Source organism: Cimex lectularius, unplaced genomic scaffold (genome assembly GCF_000648675.2).
Source record: "Cimex lectularius strain Harlan isolate CLEC.00 unplaced genomic scaffold, Clec_2.1 scaffold357, whole genome shotgun sequence".
Lineage (NCBI taxonomy): Eukaryota > Metazoa > Arthropoda > Insecta > Hemiptera > Cimicidae > Cimex > Cimex lectularius.
The window spans coordinates 33,507-55,364 of record NW_019392872.1 but is presented as its reverse complement, the minus strand read 5'-3'; the positions used below and the strand labels follow the sequence as shown (position 1 = coordinate 55,364).

The 21,858-nt window shown below is 33.0% G+C and overlaps 1 protein-coding gene across 4 annotated transcripts; it reads left to right on the top strand.

Moving 5' to 3' along the window:
* Window positions 1–7,513: 7,513 nt before the first annotated feature.
* LOC106673035 (4-coumarate--CoA ligase 3-like) lies at window positions 7,514–21,185 on the top strand. 4 transcript variants are annotated; one of them, XM_014404949.2, is made up of 9 exons: window positions 7,514–7,721; window positions 15,435–15,656; window positions 15,743–15,950; window positions 17,760–18,134; window positions 19,704–19,858; window positions 19,917–20,085; window positions 20,142–20,314; window positions 20,371–20,526; window positions 20,591–21,185. In XM_014404949.2, the coding sequence occupies exons 2-9, from the start codon at window positions 15,435–15,437 to the stop codon at window positions 20,891–20,893; spliced, it is 1,761 nt and encodes a 586-aa protein (XP_014260435.1). In that variant the 5' UTR covers window positions 7,514–7,721; the 3' UTR covers window positions 20,894–21,185. The 4 variants fall into 4 exon arrangements, with proteins under 4 accessions (XP_014260435.1, XP_014260434.1, XP_024084669.1 ...); XM_014404948.2 differs by lacking the exon at window positions 7,514–7,721 and adding an exon at window positions 13,281–13,398; XM_024228901.1 differs by lacking the exon at window positions 7,514–7,721 and adding an exon at window positions 13,330–13,352.
* The last annotated feature ends 673 nt before the right edge of the window (window positions 21,186–21,858 follow it).

The window sequence follows — 21,858 nt, the reverse complement described above, 5'->3', positions numbered from 1 at the left end:
TTGAATTTTAATAATTTTAAAAGGTTAATTTCTGACCCCAAAAAAAAGTTTATTAACATACCTACTGGCTTGGCTAATATGAAAAACGATTATTTGGAGTTCGTGAGGTGCGGTCTGGTGTGACATAGGTTTTAGAAAAACATTTTCTTTATCATGCCAACGTTTTTATTGAGATCATCTTCTGAGCCTGGGATTTATAAACATTGTTTAAATTTTACAAATGCATGCAGGATGTGAAAAAAAATTTATACAATGCTAGAAAATTTTAGATTAAAAAAAATGAATTTATACAATGCTAGAAAATTTTAGATTTAAAAAAAGAATTAATTTATACAATGCTGGAAAATTTTACATTCAATCAAAATATTTCTACTCACTCAAAGTGTTTGTCTTCTGTGTAATTGTGTCATTCTTACGTGTTGTGTTGAGAGTGCCAGTGAGATTTTGCTGTTTTTTGTTTATATACGTTAGATTTTGAAGGGGTGGGGAAAGAAGTCGGGATCGAAAGACATTTTTATATGAGGAGTCGGCTTCTTTGAGGTGAAAGGAGCCGACGATGGGAAAAAATGGGTAATGGTTCGGCCTGATTATTCTATCAGGATTACATAGATAGGGAAAGGAAAGCCAAATTGTTGAAAAATTAGACTATGTAGAAATGTTTGATGTGTGGAATGTGATGATTGTTTTATATGTTATATTATATGTTTTGTGTGATGTGATGATGATATATGTATGTTATCGATATTGAATTTTATTAATGATATTAGCGTAGCTGCGACTGAGTTTACATGGGTCTGTTCTGTAATTGATGATATGTTTATCCCTGTTGATGTAAACTATTTCTAAAAAGTTACCTTTATGTTTGTTTTGTTCTGTGTGTAATATTTTTGGATTGTAAAAGTCGAAAGTGTGTTGGTGTTCAAAATGGTGGTAGCCAGGTCTGTAGCATTTTGTTTGGGTTTTTTGCCATCTTAGATATGTTGTTTTACTCTCTTTTCCAGATATTGGGATGTAATAGCGATGTAAGTTGCCGGACAATTTAAACATTTGATTGTGTAAATTATGTCAGATTTATTTCTTGGAAGACGTGGGATCTTTAATTTTGGAAAAAAATGTGTATGGATTGTTTTATAGTTTTTGAAAGCTATTTTAAATTGTCCGAAGAGAGAAATGTGTTTAATTTAAGTGATAGGCCGTGAATGAATGGCATAGTAATGTATGTTGGTTTGTCTGGATTTGATAGATTTGATGTAGTATTATTAGTAATACTGGATGGTGTTCCTGTTGAGTTTTAGTTGTTGATTATGTGTTTAGGGTTGTGATTGTGATGGAGGATTTTATGTTCTTGTGGTGAAATGGTTAATGGGTTAGGGTAATAATTCTGTGAAGTAGCCCTTTGGTTGTGTTTATTATTATATGAAGAGGTTGGTGAGATGTAAAGATGAGGTGGCGATCTGTGTGTTTCTTGGTTTTAGATACCAATCTGTGATTAATGCGCCATCTGGTTGTTTTATTACGAGCGTATCTAAAGGTATCTAAAATGGTGCCGTATTTTTAAAAAAAATATATATGAAAAACATTAAGTAAAAAGTAAGATTAAATAAATAATGTATTAAAAATATTTTTGTCGTAATTGAGCTGATCTTATAAAATTAAATTTTTTCTAAGTTAATTTAATGCTAAAGCACCTAAATAAATATTGATTTATTATTTTTTTAAATAAACTTTTATTTAATTGAGTAAAATAAAATAAAGTGCTTTTCACTACCAACAATATAACTATACCAATAAACTATTTAAATGAAATCCTCCCATGAACATTCCAATTGCACAAACTTATTTCAAAATATGTAATACTTAAAAAATTGTTAATTAAACTGAAATTTTCACATTGTTTTGATTGATTCGATTGTAATAAGTGTTCTTAAAGTGGAACCAGCCATAAAAGACAATAAATTTTCATTTGGTACTATTTAAACAATTTTAAAAATTATTAAACCTTAAACAAAAAAACTAAATTTCGGTCGTGCGATTACTTAAATTTCCTATTTCAAATCTAGCAAGGAAATTTTAAATATTTTTCTTTTACGCAGTTAGAAAAGAAATTGCACTCTGAAGAAGGTTAAGTCAGTTTATTCGGCTTCACAGTTAATCTTTACCTTAGAATGTTTGTATTCATTACAGAAAACTGTTTGCGGTGAACGGCCCTTCCTTTCTCCCTTTTTCTCCATCTCTGGATTGTAGACATTCTTTACCAGTTAAAAAAAATATTCAGTCCCTTGACTTGAACAGAATACTCAACGAGTTTTATGACAAGCACGGTTTTCTTGTATAGCCTTCCCCCTTCATTATTGTGCACTACAATTTTTTCAATATATATATATATATATATATATATATATATATATATGAACTACAACATAAAAGTTCAGGATATTGTTTTTATTATTAAGTCCTTATTTATTTAAAATAAATTTCTTACATCAATCAGAAACAGAACTCTTAAGACAATTTCTTGGTCAAATATTAATTTAAGTGAGATTAGATTGTTCAACATATCACTTGTTTGGGCTGGTAAAATAATAAATAAAATGGGAGGAATAGGAAGAAAAGAAAAGACGACTTACTTGTCTTTTGTGGACTATATGCTGAAGTAACGGAGGGTGGATGGAAAACGAGAAATTGTGGAAAGGTGGATAGAGTTGGAATGGAATGGAAGCACGGAAAAAACTTCGTGTTCCACGGTTTTACGTACAACTAGGAATAAGAAGTGGAGTGTTTTCAAAAACTAGGTGAGGTGAACAGTTTAGAGGTTTTAACGATGGAGGTTGATCGTTTAAGATCGAGACGAGAACTAAGGGGAAATGATTAAGGATCGGTGGAAGTACAGGATAAGAGGGCAAAGACTTGACTCGGGCCATGACTCAAAAGTAATAAAATTTGAAATATTTTAATCTTACTTTCGTTAAGAATCGCTGATGATGATGAAAATGTTATTCGTTTTAATCTAATAAAAACGTTATTTAAAAAAAAAATCACACCAACTACAACGTAATGACAAAAATTGGCAATCATCATTATTATTTAATTAAGCTTTAAAAAATCTGCAGAAATTTAAAATAATAAATTCCAGATAGTTTCTTAAGAGTGAATGTTTTAAGGGTGAGAAGTTCCAATTAGCAAATGTGGTGAATGATTGTAAATACATTTCTTGGAAGGATACCAACTTTACGAGACTTCCGCAGACCACTCCCGTAGAGCGTAAAAGCTTCCTTTGAAAACCTACTTGCAATAAAAGCTGTTTTTGTTGCAGAGCATGATGATCACGATGAAAATATTATTTTAAAAGGTGTCCGTCTACCATCAGTGCCATTACGTTTTCACCCTCATAAAATGTTTGCTCTTAGAAATTCAGACAGAAAAGATTTCGAAAATAGTTGTTCGGGTTGTAATCAAGAATTATCAATTAGCAGCCACTGATCAAACGAAACGAATAAACATGAACTATTTATTAAATTTAGAAAAACTTTTCAGTTCGTCAGACTTCCTCCGGCCATGTTCACCTTGACAAGATAGCTAATTATACTTCACTCATGTTTAACGTAAAGTAACTCCACTAGAGGGTGTTTACTTTGGTAAAACTTCTTGACTGTACGGTAGGTGAACGGAAGAGATTTTGATTAAATTGGAATTTCAATACCATGAAAAATACTTTTTGAAAACGGCATTATACATGTACTGTCAAACATTACAAGTTTAATTTGTTTGAATCTTCACTTCCGTAAACAAAGCATCCAAACTAAATAGTTACAATGAATAAATAACAGTTATTTTTATTTTTTAGTTCCTTGTAATATTTTTCTTTCTCTTTTAATAAACAATTAAATTGTACTTGGTAGTCTCCGATAATAATCCTTGGTGATTTGGTCTTTCATACTTTGCATATCGCCATCATCTTAGTCTGTCTTTTTATAAGGCTAAATAAAAGTGACTCGATTTACAAAAATTTTTCCCTTCCTCACTCTCTCTCTCTCTCTCTCTCTCTCTCTCTCTCTCTCTCTCTCTCTCTCTCATAATTCTGTTATAAAACATTCATGATTTTGTTATAAAAAAAGATGGTTTTGAATTGTTTAGGTATATGATGGATTTAACACATCCTTGTTGAGTTGATTTGAAAAATATTTTTAACAACATCAAAGCCCTCACTCTCCAGTCGGTGTTTCAATTAACGCATTGTTTACTTTGACGTTGCCTGTGTATTTAACACGCGTTTCAATAACAAGGGCCGCTACAAGCTCGGGTTCCCTTCTGAAGATAAATAAATATCTCAAACAGTCAATTTATCCCTGGGATAGAACATAAGGTCCAAACGCCTCATTGACGGAATCATCATCAATTTGGAAATTATTCAAATTTTCGTGGTAAGATTTCAACCAGAAAGTAGATACTCGTACGAACTTTAGAGATAATTTGTGCTGATTACAATTAATTGCAAATTATGTCTCACCCTGAGTAGTCATAGATAAATAGTAATGAAATATGGATTAGAAAAGTTCTACATTATTCTTTTTACCCCTCTCCCTCTTTCAAGAAAGAGTTTTGTTTCATTTGATTTTCAACAGACACGACAAGAAAACCAGACTGCCGGTCTACATTATAATTATATAGCTATAGTAACAATCATATGTAAAAAAAGCACCTGGAACATATAATTCTTATGTGAATCCATTACTATCTCACGCTCTTTCGAACTCTCAACCTTTCTCATTTTCTATCTGACTCTTTTATTCACATCAACTTTTTTAAATCACACTCTCTGATTTTAATTTATATATATTTTGTCATATTTGTATCTATCTATCTGTACATACTTATCTATCTATCCAGCTCATTGTCTATCGGTTTTTTCTGACTTTATCTCTCTCTCTCTCTCTCTCTCTCTCTCTCTCTCTCTCTCTCTCTCTCTCTCTCTCTCTCTCTCTCTCTCTCTTAAAATTATTTAAAACTAATAACAAAGTTGTGTTGTTAAAATTTGTCCTAAATTCATGTATAAAATATATAAGAAACCTAAAATATGATTCAAGAATACATGACAAATATAAAGCTTAAGACCTTATGAAAATACAAGATTAATAAAATATAAAAAATTAACTCCATTTAATAATATGAGATTGACGAATAAACCATCCTACCTAGTAGAAATGATACAGCCCATGCAATCAAAAATTACACGCCTAAATAAAATGTATAGAAATACATTATACAGAACAATCATACCAAATTCATTTATTCCTGAAGGTACCTCCTAATTACGTAAAAACATGTGAATCTAAAAAATGTATATAAAAAAGCTCTAAAAGAATATCTCTTATGTATGTACTCTTAACATGATTAATAGATTAATAGAATATACTGAACTTTTTAAACTTGCGTTTGTATAAAGAAAATGTTTATAGAATTTAATTTTTCTGTTTGTAAAATCTTTCTTTAATTTAATTGATAATTAATTTTAATGAATCTGTTAGATACAACGCTAAAAAAGTTAAAGAAAATAGTAAAATTCCAAAAAGCAAAACTAATAAATATAAAATGGGGCGTCGGTGGCTGCAATGGTTTAGGTGTTGACACGGCTCTCGTCACTGTAAGGTAAAGGTCCCGGGTTCGAATCCATCGGCCCTGCATTCGAAACCGACATACTTACAAATGGGCTATTTTAAAAGACACCGGCACCCTGATGATTTATATAACCTCTGCTGTTGCGAACCCTCGTAATAAAAATATTTTTAAAAAAATGTATATCGATATCTACCATACTTTATGTAAAACAGACCAATTAAAGTTTTTTTTATATATTGTAAATTATAAATTATTGTCCACGTTGGATGTAAGAAAGGTCCAAGAGACCTAATTCTGCGTGGTTAAATAAAGCGATATCAATCTCATTTTATTAGTATTTATTTCATTTTTAAATCGTAAAATTATGTTCCAATTCTAGAAGCTTGTAATCTAGTTTTTAAGAAACTTAATGTACTACTACTAATATAGAGAAAAATCTATATTTAATTTTGTTACTCAATAATAATATGCTCTGTACAAAAATATAATTTATGTGTTCAATTTACTCTCACTTTATTAAATTACTTTATTGCGATTTTACAATGATTTGTTATTTCTATTTTAGTCTGTTGTGACTATAAATGAATATTATAATTGTAATTACACGTTAAGTGTAAGAAAGCTTCTAGAGACTTTTGCGTGTGTTTTAATAAATAAATCGTTAATCAATCAATCAATCAAGTTCTCGTCCTCCCTCTTTCCCTCTTCTAACTCCAATTAGTAGTCAATGTTATCTGTTGAGTACATAACAAGCGTAAACTTTTTGGTTTATAATTCCAAAGGAAGATTATATTTACGAATAAAGGTCATATTGAATTTTTATGTTTTGGTGTTTTATATAATAAATAAATGTTTAAAAACGTTATAAAATTTTATTAAAACAACATTAATAAAAACTGTATAATATACAAAGTATTTAATATTATCTATAACTTTTATTATTACATTTAAACATGATGAAACTAATATTTTTAGCAGTAAGACTGGTTCTTAGAACGTTTTTTTGTTTAAACCTTTTATTTTTATAAAATTAATCATTTTTGTTAAGGATTATCTTTTCCGAATGTTCACCGATGGTATAAAAATTAAGTTAATCAAGGAGATATAAAGCTTATACTGTGTTGTTTATCTGGTAGGAGCTTGAAGTCCGAGTGGAATAATTAATTTTACTTCTTCCACGGCGTAGAAGAAGAGTAAAATAGATCATTTATTTATCCTAGGTCTTGGGTGTAATCTTGACCGAGGTTAATTTTACATGGCTCTGGCGATCCGAGTGGGTCATACATAGGAAAGAGCTGTTTGTTTTATTTGGTTTTGTTTGTTTTGTGCGGATCTTTTCCAAAATCCCGCGAGGTGATGTGATTAGATAAAAAATTAATACGGGACTGGTTTTGGAACTGAAAATTGATCAGACTTGTGAAATCCAGTTTGCCAAAGACTGCTTCTTCTCGACAAAAACTATAATATCTAATGTGCATTTTTCAGAGTAACACTTATATTAAGAGGATTAATAAAATGCTTCTATTTAAAAAATTACTTTCTTTTTTGTTTCTCGTAACACTTCAATTTATCTTTTTTTTAATTTATTAAATTTAACGTGGTACTAAATAGTACCACAGATTGTCTTGGTGTTCAAGAATACATATAATTCAATTTATCTGTTTGACAATTTTGTATTTTTTTACCAATAAATAACTAAATTAAAATTTAACACTAGATAGCATGACTAAATCTTAGCTTAACCTAATTGAACTTAATCATATTTAACCCTAAATAATTTAATTTCGCTAAGCTATAAGAATCATATTTAAATCTATACATCATGCCATATTGGAATATTGGAAAGGTACTAGAAAATAAATCCTACAAATACAATATGGCGAATATATAAATACGTCCCCACTTTTACTACCTAAATACTAACTAGTCCAGCTTTAACCATCTTCCCGAACTGCAGCATCTTCTACCTTGGGCAATTCCTTAGACCATCGTGAACTTACGAATCAGAAGTTTTATTAAATAATTTTTGTTGGCCACATCAAATGCGCATTGAAATTAGCGTTGGACACTAACATCGAGGTGCTTACAATTGGAAATAAGCCAGGGTGAGTACCCACCGCTTTCCTGACTGATTTGGCAAAGGGATCCGTGTTGCGCATTAAAAAGAAATTTTTAAAATTTCATTGATGTTTTAAGCACACAGCTCGGGAGACCTTGTTTTCCTCTTTTGGTATTTTGGGTTGAGCCTTTTTCTGGTTTAGAATCGTTACAGATACGTAACGTGTTTTATTTTCGTAAAATTTTACACAACTTTATCACCCACAATTTTCTCTTAAGACATTTCATGGCATTTAGACGTCTGAAAGTTGTTTCAACAACTGTAATAATTTGTTAAAGTCTTGAGGAACGCTCAAAAATGTGACAGTTTAGAAAAACACGGTTTTTTATTTTTTTTCCGACGTTTCAACCTTTATTCGGGTCATCTTCAGGGCTTGGGTAAACCAAAAAAACATATTTTGATTGGAAAAAATACAATTTAAGATGTGAATATAAATTTTGAACCAAGTATTTCATACTCACATAAAGTATGGTGCCATAATGGTTTTGTGAAGGTGTTGTGAATCGTGGATTTGTAATCTGCTGTTTTTATATGACTCTGACAGGGTGGGGGATGCGGTAAATCTGAGAAAATTTCTTTGATCATAGGCGGTTTTATTTAAATCAAAGAAAGTCGAGAATGGGGATTTACTGGATTGGATTTGTGATTCGGCATTCAATATTGGAAAGGAATTTTTTTTGTGTGTGTCTAGCGACCGTTAGCCAATGATTATTTGGAGATCGTGAGGTGCGGTCTGGTGTGATGTAGGTTTTGGAAAAACATTTTCTTTATTATGCCAACGTTTCGATCTTTATTGAGATCAACTTCAGGGCTCAAAGTGTTTGTTTTCCGTGTAGATGTGTCATTCTTGTGTGTCGTGGAGCGTGCCCAACGACCGAAGGACGAAGAACATGGGGGCTCACTCAACATGACACACAAGAATGACACATCTTCACGGAAAACATACACTTTGAGCCCTGAAGATGATCTTAATAAAAATCAAAACGTTGGCATGTTAAAGAAAATGTTTTTCTAAACCTACAACACACCAGACCGCACCTAACGATTTCCAAATAATCATTGAAAAAAAAGTTAATTTTTAAGGACGATAAACGAAGGAAGGCTTGATAGTTTTATTGCTTTATGATGTTGGCGTAGCTACGGCTGAGTTTGCATGTATCTGTTCTATAATTTATGCTGTGTTAATTAAGAAAGTTGCGTTTGTACTTGTTGTAAAAATAAACTTGTTGTTTTTCCGTTTTCTAGATAGATGTAATTCCAATGTATGCAGCTGGACAGTTTATACAATTAATTTTTTAAATTACATCGGTTGAAGAGTGTTGGTGTTGCGTCTTTGACTTTGGAAAAATGTGTGTGTACTGTTTTATGGTTTTTAAAACCTATTTTAATGTGATCTGAAGAGAAAAATTCACTTAATTTGTATGACAATGTGTGAATTAATGGAATGGACATGTATATTGGTTTGTCTTTGTATGATTGTGTTGATGATGTGATACGTACTGTGGAGGATGTTTTATGTAGTGCTGGGTTATAATTATTTATGATTCTGTTGATTATGTTTATAGGGTAGTTATTGTTATGTAAGATTTGTTTGTATGTTTGGATATTTTTAAGTAAAAGGATTCGTGACTTATAGATATGATTCTGTGTAATAATCCTTTAGCCAAGTTTAATATTGTGGTAGGGGGTGGTGTGTTGGCCAAGTATAATTGAGGTAGCGATCAGTGTTGGGTTTTTGGTACTAATCTTTGATTAGTGTGCAATCTGTCTGTCTTATTACGAGTATGTCTAGGAATAGTAATTTGTTTTCTGTTTCAACTTCATTTGAATTACAAATTTGAAATTACAAAACCATCGCACGGACACCTTCTGGCCGGAAAGCGATCACGTAGGTGCCCTTTATGTAAGGATAGAATAACGGTCGAGCACCTCTTCAATTGTATGTATATAGACTTAGATGTATATAGACAATATTTTGGCATCTCATCGGATCTGTGCGTAGTCTTGAGGCACGTCAGCGGGCACAGATCGCTGTTCCGGTACCTCAGGGCTATAGGGATTTTTAAATTTCTATAGTTTTATGTGTTTGTGTTGTGTCTGTGTTTGACTTTATGTTAATTTATTGGAATGAATGTAATTTATTAGCATGAAAGGAAGGGGTGATTTAACCCCGTCCCGAGGAATATCGAGTACTCTGGGGGAGTGAATGTGACCAGACATCTATGTTTGGGGTGATGTATTGTATGTTTTGTTTCCATTCTGTATTTGACAACTTGAGGTACAAACGAGAGACTAGCATTCTAGAATATCAACGTAGTATATATTTGAAATCAGAGAGTCAGTAACCAGATCGAGACGCTTAAATGGCTGCAGTTTTAAACAAAATATGCGCGAAAGAAAAGAAAAGAAGGAAAACAAGCAGAGGGCCGGCGATGACCTCAGCTGTTTGTCGGCCCATAAACTTCACATTATTTATATATATATATACAAAACAATCATCATTTTTGTGTATAATTCATGAATCATTCTGAGTATTTTCTACTTAATCAATGCTTAAAACCCTTCGTACTCTTCTACTTACGCCCAATTTTATTTAGTGTGAAGTGCACAAAAAATAATATAGATTCATAGCTTAATTTTTGTTTTTACCTACAACAATTTTTAATGGAAAAACATAAGAAAAAGTCTTTTTAATTGCTATGTTTGTAAATGGTCACATTTTATTACTTATTTTATAAATTTAATTGTCTAAGGAGTTGTTTTTCTGTTTGTTTTGTAACATCATCTATCTAATGAGAATCCTTTTCCTCCCAGTCGGTGAAGAATCGCATCATTAATTTTTGTAGAAAATCGATATCCTCCATCTTCTAGAACAACACTGGCTGTTTAACTTAAATGTTGATCAACGGTGACCAGATCATTCAATATGGGCGCTGTGAAATTTTAGAAGTTTGAAGCAATAAAAAATGAGCTGATTTTTTTTCTTGTAAGGCAGAATTGTCTGAGTCATAACTTTCGGCCACTTGACCGCTATTAGACTGGTATAACGTAGGCTGGTATCCATCAACGACGTAGTAAACGTCCTGGAGTGGGCGGCTGTACCTGATGGCTCCCTTACATTCAACGAAATCGTTACTTATTGTCTTCTCTCAACCTGAAATTGATCGGCCCAGATTTTCAACTTCAACCCACACACCTACTGTGAATCGTATTGACACATTGACGGATTCGAATACCGTACGCCTTCCGATCCGCCGCCCCCTCTCGCCAGGTTGCTGATATTAGATAAAATTATGTTCGCAACATCGCTTTCCTTTCCGTCTCGCTTCGACGCCGACAAGTTTTACCTACCTGACTGTCTGAAATGGAAAATCCAAAACCTTTAAATAAAAAGTAAGAAAATGTTGTACTTATCGCATTTTTTAGTCTTGATTAATTTTTATATTTTCATCTAGTTTATTTTAAAGCTATCTTCACTTTCATCATAGGATTTGGTTAAGTATTTCGAAAGAGTATTTTATTCAAAGAACCAGAACAAGGAGAAAATGTTAATTACTTTTGGCTAATCAAAGATTTCGGATAAATTAAGGAATGTTTGTTTCATTGTTGTACGAAGCAAATTTAACTTAGATAACTTAAAATCAACTACAGAGAAACACATTAGTCACGAAGTTTTAATTTGTCGATATTTTTACCGAAAAAATTCTCTCAGCTTAAGAGTACGCTTGGTCGAAACGTAGAAATAAACAAAAAGAGAAGAAACCAGGTGAGAGTAGTTTAAAATACAAATATCCCATAGTATTGATTGAAGAAGAATAAGAAATCAGGAACAGCAAATAAAAAATAATAGAACATATAGTAATATATATGAATATATCTATGTATTACTCTCTCTCTCTCTCTCTCTCTCTCTCTCTCTCTCTCACACACACACACACACACACACACACACATACATTCTCTCTTTGTTTGTATTGTTCTCTTTCTTTTACCCTCAATTTCAAGCACTCTCTCTACATTTATTTTTATATAAATAAATTACTTTTTCAATATCCGCCATATTTCGCTCGAAATTGTTTATCTATCTATTATCTATTTATCTATCTATCTGCCTATATACTCTTACGCCACCTCCATCACGGTCTGTATATTTCTCTCGAAATCTAAGTTTATCTATCTAACAATTAACTTTTTATCTATCTATCTATCCGCCTATATCTCTATATCGCCACCTCTACCACCATCGTTATATTTCGCTTGACAATGTTTATCAAACTAGCTATCTATGTATATGTATATCTAATAATCTATCTATCGATCGAGTGATCTTTATGCCTATATCTATATATTGATATCTCTCTCTCTCTCTCTCTCTCTCTCTCTCTCTCTCTCTCTCTCTCTCTCTCTCTCTCCTTCCTTAATTTCATTTTGTTTACCTTTACATTAATGTCAGTTATAAAAGAGTGTCGGTTGAAATTATTTTTCATCAATATTCCCAAGAATGGTAAAATTATTTTACCCCTTACGGAAGGAGTGTTGCGAGGTGTAGCTTTTAACCGTTTCTTAAACCGTACCGTTAATTAAATAACGGGTCGGCAAATTGGCAGTCAGGTTTTTTTAATCGTTAGCTTTAAAAATATTTTTATACAATTAGGGAGACTTTATAAATTGAATCTATTCAGTTTTTCTCTCTTCAATTGAGAGTGAGTAGGACAGTTTTAAAACAGTGGCAAAAGCGGACCGAACTTCAACAATCGGGCCGCAATTAGCGTCAATCGTCAAGAAGAGGGCCCTCGGAGCCAATTACCGTTATTAAATTATGCAGTAACCATGACAAGAGTACAAAAGTAGGCCTCGACGGGCTTATCATTGTTTTCTTTGGCCTTCCCCCGGACCTAAAAACGAATACGTGCATAAGAAACCCATTTCTCGTGTATTTTACACTTATCTATTGAGCCTTGAACGTCAAAAACATGAGACCTTAACTTTTTTTTCAAAGTCGCTTCAAACTGACTGATATGAATCGTTTGAATTGGGTTAAAGTTGGGCATGTTTTCATTCCTAAGGCTTAATAAGTCGATCGACCTTCGTTCAAATGGAGGATTCATAAAATCTGTTTACATACCCCCTGTTTTTGTCTCTGGAGCAATACCGGAGCGAAATACCTTCATTTTGGATTCTGGACTTGATTTGGCTCTCGAATATCCGGTGGGAGCACTTCTTGTTTACACAGAGCCTGCCCCCAGCATTGCCAACGAAAAGCACTTCAAGAACAAAAAGGATTTTTAAATTATTCAAATCAATCCAGACCTTTGTGGTGAAAGGATTTTAAATTGTGCAGCTTCCAAAACAAAAGGGGGAAAAATTCTTTCTCTGTCTTATGATCGCACGTGTTCGATACGTCGTACATGACCTGACGGTAGCAAATAAATCGCATTTTTGATTATGCAAATTTCCTTATCCGGTTTTTCTCTCATTGACTCGTCCTTCGACCCCCTCTACCTCCTCTGTACTGCATGTATTGAAAAATTTCTACTTTATACCACAGTCCTTTTTGGGAGAGTTGTCCTAAAAGTGTATCCGGGGGGCAAAGTGGTCTTCCTTTTTTAAACCAGAGGTAATTGTACATCCTGTGATAATCGACTGTTGAACCATCGTTGATGGTGAGTTTTCAGTTATTAAAAACTTGTTTTCTGATTTAAAACATTTGAATGGTTGAAGTTTTTCTACTGTGGTGGTCCTTCTATAAAAACCGTCTATATCTTTGATTTTATGTAACACCACGTTTAAAATATAAGAAGAAAGAAAGCAGAGTAAGCGAATCGCCAAAACAAATGAGAAGAAATTAGGAGGTATAAAAGATATTACAAAAAGGGAAATACAGGGATGTAAAGCTAAAAACCTCAAGAAAATGGTATAGGTAACGTAGATATTCAAATATTTGCATAATTTGTGACTGTACAGCCAAGAAAAGTAGGTTAAAAAAATAGAAAGAAATTAAAAACTAAAGCAAAAAAAACATATATTAATCATCGTTTAACAAATTATAATATACATTTCTACTAATAGATACTTAATACAACTTGTAAATTTTACAGACAATCACTTCAAGCTTTCACCCCCCCTTTTACAAACAGTTAATAATAGCGAGATATAATTGAATATAATTTCTCTGGTTTGCATTAAATTAAATTAGTTTAAATCATAATGTCCGGTTCATTAACAGAGTTGAACAATCTAAAATTCCCTTTTAACACAGACAATTTGGACATTTCAGTGGCCTTTCTAACTACAACTTTGAACTTTAAGCTTTGTCAAGGGGACGTTGGCTTGTTATCATTATCTACATTCCTATGATTAATATTACCATTAATACGAAATTTGTTATAAAAGGAGGTTTTTCCTGTCGATTTTTAAACAATCTTGAAATTTCTGTTTTAATTTGTATGAAGTTTATACATTCAATTTCGAAAAAAAAGAGCACACATGATAGTTGAGTAGTTTGATCGTCCCTAATCAAACTTGGACGTCTAATCTTGGTTTTGTTTTTTGTCAGAAGAACACACAGCTCTGGCACAGATAAACTGAAATAGTCGAACGCGGGTGACAACATGCTCACATTCTCACAGCTTCACAATGTTTTTTTTTTTTTTCACTTTTTTATTTTTTTTTTTAATGAAACCAAAATATTTTCTCCTAATGACCAGAGAAACTATGTATAAATTGTTGCAAATTTCTATCACATAGCTGTCAAACAGCGATTTATAAGTATAAAACTAAGAGGTTTCGATCATACATGTCAAGAGGAGAAACATTAAAAAACGAAGTTTTCTCGATTCCTAAGCCTCATTGGCAAGAACACTCTAAAATATCTGAGTCTAATGTTTTTGAACCTTAGAGAAATCACCAAGAACAATTTAATTAAAATCGCTGTTTCCACGTCCATAGCCTCTCCTTGTTAGTCTTTTTCTCCCAGTGTTTCTGATTTTATAACTAGATCAAAGACAAATCCAATAAAAAGTTAATTTGATTTTGCTGAAATAAGAATTAAATTACTCTGATTTTTTTTCGAGTTCTAAGCCGCTTTGGCAAGAATATAATATTTTTGAATCTAGAATCGCAAAAAAAGATGTAATTAAAATAGGTGTTCCCAAGTCCTTTCTTTCTTAGTTCTTTATATCCAAGTAGTTCAGATTTTTCAATATATCAAAGACAAATCCAACGAATAGTTAATTTGATTTACCTGAATTAACAGACAATATAAACTATTATATAAATCATATCATTGGCTTAAAATATTTTCAGAAGCAAGGGATTTGATATCAACGTTTTACGCTAAACCTTTAATATTAAAACAATGATACAATTCGTTATTAATTTGACATGTTATTATATTATTATTCAAATTAAATTACAATTTATTTTTACCTTAAAATTCTTAAAGAGGTAAATTTTATGTAAAGGATTGCAGGTGGAATAACTTTGTGCAATAATACAAACTAAATCTTGGTGTAAATTAATAATGTAATATAGCTACATTATAGAATGCGGAAATATTGGCGTTTTAATTAGTTAAAATAAAATATTTTGTCTCTGTTTTTTATAAATATATTGTATTAAAGGAACAAATGTCCAAGCCTTGCGAAGAGTAATGATTATGAGAACATTTTCGTATTTCAGCTTTATATTTTTTCCTTAGATGCTGAAATCCAGGAGATTACTGGTAGCGCTGGGAAAAATTGATTTGGGCCGTCCTGCAGCGCTGAGTAGCAATTTTCCAGTCAATTATCTTTCAAGGATCGCATCTCAAAAACACGATTCAATCGTCGCTTCGCCCTGGAAAAGTATCGACATCCCCGATGCAACACTGCCTGAGTTCGTCTTCGAGAATAGTTCAAAATGGGCGGACAAAGTGGCCGTTGTAAGAATTTTGGAAACATTTACAATATTATTCGTATTACTGTATTTTTTTAAATCGATCCTTTTTATTTTGATTTAATATTGAAGGAATGCGGCCTGACCGGCAAAGGCTACACGTACGACGAGCTGAGGATTAATAGTAAAAGGCTGGCTTGCGCTCTATTGAAAGCCGGATTAAACAGAGGAGACACAGTAACATTATTACTGCCCAATATGCCTGAGTATGCCGTCAGCTATTACGGGGTTATGGAGGCCGGTTTAACCCTTTCCGCCATTAACCCACTTTATTCAGCAGGTTATATGATTTCGTTTTCTAGTTCTATTGAGAAACCGTACATTTATGTTTAAATCACAGAGTAAGATAATCCAGAAATCAATCATATCAACGCAAATCGGAATCAAGGATCACATTTCAGGTTGATCAACTGCTCGAACTGCTCTCTAGTTTGGCCTGTTTAGTTTTTTTAGGAATTTACTTTAATATCTTGTTATTTTTTATCCATTTTTTATAAAGACTTTTCATGATCAATTCTGCGCATGTGCCGAGTGAATGAGACTTGCCTACATTATAAGTACGATTAACGAATTGATAAAACCATTAAATTTTTTATTACATTTTTCAAAAAGTAAATGAAAAAATTTTTATACTATAATCTTATATTCAATTTATTATTTTTATTTATTTTTAATTGGGTTTATACTTCTAGATAGTTTTTTTTTTTTTTTTTTTAATTTTGTTTGTCTTGTTGTACACTTTCAGTCTGCCTTACAAAGGGGTCCTACAGACGTGGGATCACTTGTTTAATGAGACTTTTTTTTGGTTATACTAGGTGGAAAAATATTTTTAAAACAGCAGTTTTGCCAATAGGATCCGCGAAAAAATTAACTAATTATTTTTTTTTTAAAGTGATTCTGCATTCGCTGTTCATGTACTTCAAGGTTACATATCATTTGATTTGTTTTGTTATTTTCTTTTTTTTTTACCTGATAATAAACTAATCAGCAGATCAAATGAGATTAGATATATAAAAAGTTAAGGCAAAAAGCGCTTTCAGTAAAATAAGCCAAAAGAGATTTTTTTAAGTAAACCTAATTTGGATTCATTTTAAGCACCCTTTAAAGCCCCTAAATCTATCTAACAAACCCAAAATATACATTTTTGGCAGGATACAGGCCAAGTGCAAGTATCCGATAGATGAGTGGAGTCGTTCCAAAGTTATCAGTTATCACCATTTTTTTTTTTAAATCTGAGGCATTTGGAAAAGTCAAAGAAGGAAATTGGAAGGAATCCTTCTTCCATTCTTAGCCATGCGACTTGTAGGCAAATGTAAAATGCTTATATATCTTTTGAAAAAAGCTTTATATATATATATAATCTAAATAAGAAGAAAAATGTAGATGTTGAGGATGGGTGTAAATTCCCGAGCGTTAAAAAATTATTTTAAAAAAATCACATGGAAAAGTAAACAAAAATTATTTTTTATATTTGTGAAGGCACGATAGCTCAAGTGGTAGAGGAGCGGTGTATTTAGCCGAAGGTCGTGGGTTCGAATTCCGCACTGCTCCTCTTTGAGTTTTATAACACAAAGTTTTCTTGCTGCCTAATTGTTATGATTTTTTTAGAAACATATCTGTCTTTTTGTTCATATTTTAGTTTTCATCAGGATTTATTTTCACATCAAAGAACTTAGTTTTTCGTCAGTATGTCTTGCTTCTTGTCTTCATTTATTTTATAGAGTTGCAATTTATAACCTTTTCTTTTATTGTTTAGGGTATTTTTGTAGTTGATAGTTTAACTGTTTTTACGGTTGTAGCACTTATATGCTGTACGATTTCATAAATTTCGTTTATGAATCCTCAATTGAGATTTTTTAATTGACTATTCGCGTCGGCAGTCCATGTTAATCCTTACATTTTCGTTGGTTGATCAGACACGTTTTGGCTTTCATCGGATATAGCCGGCAACAACGGTTTGACATCGGTTGGTCGCCTCAATACTCAACACAAATGTCCTTTATATCTCAGCGTTTAATCACACCGTTTATTATTGTTATGTCATTTAATTTATTTCTCCAGGGCATGACATTTTTTCTCTCTTTTACAGATGAAATAGCGCATCAGTTGACCGACTCGGGATCAAAGTATATCATATGCCATCATGACTCTCTCGAAAAGGCCTTGACAGCCAGAAACCTTCTAGAAAGAAATCTCCATGTTATTTGCGTGAACGATTTCGACGGCCGAACCAGGGAGATTCCAAGCTGCGTGAGGCCTTTCAGCGATTTAATAAGCCCCAGGGACATATCCGACTTGGAAAAACAAGCCCACCCGGTGGCAGCAAATGAGACAACGGCTTTTCTCCCTTACTCCAGCGGGACGACTGGCCTTCCAAAAGGCGTCTGCCTCACCCACAAAAACCTAGTCGCCAACGTTGCTCAAATAACCCATAACGATATTACTATAAACCAACCAACAACAAGTTCGTATTATTTTAAAATTACTTAAGAAGAAATATATAAATTCCATTTGGGCAAAAATCGCGACATTGTGTTCTTTTCTTGCAACCTTCACAAATCTTAAGTAAAAAAGTCTTGACTCTGTCCAAACCAAGAGGTTGCATTCCTTTAACAATTTCGTTGACTTTTATAAAGTTTTGGAAACCGACTGAACCGCAGTAGTGCTGCAGCACAGTCATGCGGCTTAGGTTATAGAGTATTAGGATTCGGCCTTACCACCTTGCACACCTCGACCAAATCTTTCGTGCCATCTCCATCATTGTCTAGAGCCCTTCGTTAAGCTTCATGTTCCGTCGTTTCTTCTACTGTACAGGCTTGATTCTCCCCGAAAATCCGGAGTTCAGCCACACAGAAAATGTCTCAAGTCTCTGCCTCTATTTGTCAAATTCAGCAAGTTTCAACTCACTTTTATTCATTTTCTCGAAGTTGCAATTTAGTAGCAATGGCCAGTATTAAGACATCCTAAACTCCTGTCTACTGAGCGAAAGTCAGACACTTGTCATCCTACTTGAGATGATTAGATATCATAAATATATTTGGTAGGAATGAATGTTCTGGTGTTGAAATTCATCATTCATTCGACCACATCCCCAATCCTACCAAATATATTGTTGAATCAACTAGGTTGAAGCTATTTTATAGATTTTAAACCCTTTATTGTTGCTTGGCTGTTGGAAAGTACATACAATACATCCTTTCAATATATTTCTGATTATTTCCTGAGTACCAAGCTAAATTGAATGGATATTGAGGGAATACGCCCCAAGGAGCAAAAATTAGGCAACTCGCACTGCTTGGTTCATCATCCGTACATCTATATACCAATTTCGAGGTCTTTGTTTTTATTCCAAAAACTTTATGTTTCAATGTCCTTTTGAAAATTTTATCTCAAAATTTAATTTTCTCTTCATTCGTTAAATTTTTCGTTAAAATTCTTAGTAGCCGTCTTATTTAATTAAATTTCTATTGTGAAGGCTTCATAGTAGGGCTGGTTTTATCTCATATCTCTGTCCTAAGAGTCTGTATGTACTTTGATAGGTCACCTTTTTAGTGTATTCCCAGAGCTTTATTTTTTATGTTAAATGTTCATCTTTGCAGTGTTTACAGTTCACTTTTTACTGATCCCTTTTTGAAATATTTTGCGCCAACATGCTAAAACTCACGTTTAACCTCTATATAGATATTATTCATAAGAATTTTTCTTAAGAAAACCGTTGATAAATAAGGCAGTGTTCGAAAGATAGGCGCTCAAATCAAGATTTCTAACTTATCAAATAAATTTCGACGTTAACCGACTTAAGTTTTATTCCTTTTGTTAAGAGATTTCTATATAGATGTAAACTTTCTGTCCGTTCTGGGATATCACTAGATTTTACAGAATGTTTCCGTCCATTATCTTTTTTATCAGTTGTTTGTACTTCTGATAAGACTGCAGTAAAAGATACATTTGTTATAGCTCGAATTTACTGTACTGCACCAAAAATATGAATCAATATAGTATTTGTTATTCATTAGTTTTTATATGATTTTAGAAGATCACCAAGATTCGGTTATAGCCGTTCTGCCGTTTTTCCACATTTACGGATCAACGGTCTCCCTATCCAGGACGTTAAGGGAAGGTGGTAAAGTGGTGACGTTGCCCAAATTCGAGCCGGCCAGCTTTCTCAACAGCTTGTCAACGAACAAAGTAATAATTTCTCCAGAAGTTTACAAAATTTTTGAAAAAACTAAACGAAATTTTACAGAATATTGTTCTTTACGCTGCTCCTCCTATGATCATTTTCTTGGCCTCCCATCCTTCAGCAACAGAGAAACACCTGAAACACCTGAGGATCACCATGACGGGCGGAGCTCCGTGCAGTGACTCCGACTTAGAGAAATTGTTCGATAAGAAAAAGCACGTTGTCATCCAAGGTAATCTTTTAAAACACGTATTGAATCTGATGTTTTGACGTGTACTGTTATTTTAGGCTACGGGCTGACAGAATCCGCACCTGTACTTACTCATTCCCATCAAGATTACAAAGACAGAGCTTCTACTGGAGCCATCGTATCAAATACATTGGCTAAGGTGGTCGATACGGAAACTGGAAAGGATCTCCCTGCCGGTGAAACAGGAGAACTATGCTTCAAAGGGCCTCAAGTATGACAATTTGTGTAACAACAAAATATTTTCTTTTTTTAATTGTTTAATTTCAGATTATGAAATGTTATCATAATCGGCCCGAAGCGACGGCTGAAACAATCGATAAAGACGGCTGGCTCCATACAGGGGACGTAGGGTACATAAACGAATTAAAAAATTGTTTCATAGTAGATAGAAAAAAGGAATTGATCAAAGTCAAGGGTTTTCAGGTCTGTCGTTACTACTAAAACGCTTGTTTTATAGAATACTTGTAAAAATATAACATTAATACAGGTCCCTCCCGCTGAGTTGGAAAGTATATTGAGGCAGCATCCCAAGCTATACGACGCAGGGGTCACTTCTCTCCCTTGTTCCAGAAACGGCGAAGTTCCGGTCGCATTCGTCGTTCCAAACCCAGGAAACCAAAATATAAAAGAGGAAGAGATAAAAGACTACGTTGCGTCGAAAGTTGCCCCTTACAAGAAGGTTTCCAAAGTCGTATTCGTAGACGCCATACCAAAAAACCCTTCCGGAAAAATCCTTAGGCGCGTTCTCAAAGAAATGATCCAAACGGAGTTACAACAAAAACAACGCTAGTTAAATCAAACCAAAGAAATTATAATTTAATTTAAAATTGAAGTATTTGTGTAGGAGAGTTTTAAACACTAAACAAAACGTTATGAATGGTGTAGTTTGGTCGTTCCATTTCGTCACAACAGCCAAGGTACATGTTCACCTCAACAAAATATCTCTTAATTTGTACATGTTATTCTAAGTCAGGGTGTTTTATATCAAGTCAAGAGAAAAAAATTAGAAAAACATATTTGATATAAGTTTCTCTAATTTCTGAATGTACCAATTTTTATGAAAAATATATTTTTATATAATATGTTGTTTTTGAATTATTTTTTATTCTTCAAACAATTCTATTTATTGTGCATACTTCACTTTACATATTACATGCACTTAAAATGAAGACTGTGATTATAAACTAATATAGTGAATTTATACGTGCAGGTTATAAGTTTCTAAATATTTGTAAAGTTTTCTTCACTGCAGCCTTCTGGCCTTTTGTACATTTTCGAAAGTTATAACCAATTGTGTGACTTTCGAAAAATATCGTAAGCAAATTTGGATGGCGAAAAATTTAATAATAAAATTAATTTATCAAAATATTTATTTTCAGGGTTTGTTAGGAATTTAATAAACGAATATAACTGATTCTTCTTGATCATTTTTTAAATTATTTTATTTGTACCCTATACATACTAGTACATATTACAAATGTACGTTTGTTTTTTCACACGGCACAACACTAACACAATTGCCAGCACTGCACCTGGAGGACGCATGCCATGAGAAACCAGCCTATGCTGGCACTCCAGTGTGAGTGATTAAGAGGGCAAGGACGTTCCGAGGCAATGCTCGATCAAGGCGACGTATCGGGTTCTCGGTATGGGAATGTGTAGAGAGGGCTCGGGCAGTAGTGTTAGGATGGATTGTTGTGACATTTTTGGAATCGGGAACGGATCAGTTCGTTGACAAAAGGAATGAGGTCGTGG

What these genes read in the sequence shown, in the direction of transcription:
- LOC106673035 (XM_014404948.2), top strand. An exon ending in TAACCCACTTTATTCAGCAG is followed by an intron (nt 15,951 to 17,759) that starts GTTATATGATTT and finishes TCTCTTTTACAG; the next exon opens with ATGAAATAGCGCATCAGTTG. An exon ending in AAAGCACGTTGTCATCCAAG is followed by an intron (nt 20,086 to 20,141) that starts GTAATCTTTTAA and finishes CTGTTATTTTAG; the next exon opens with GCTACGGGCTGACAGAATCC.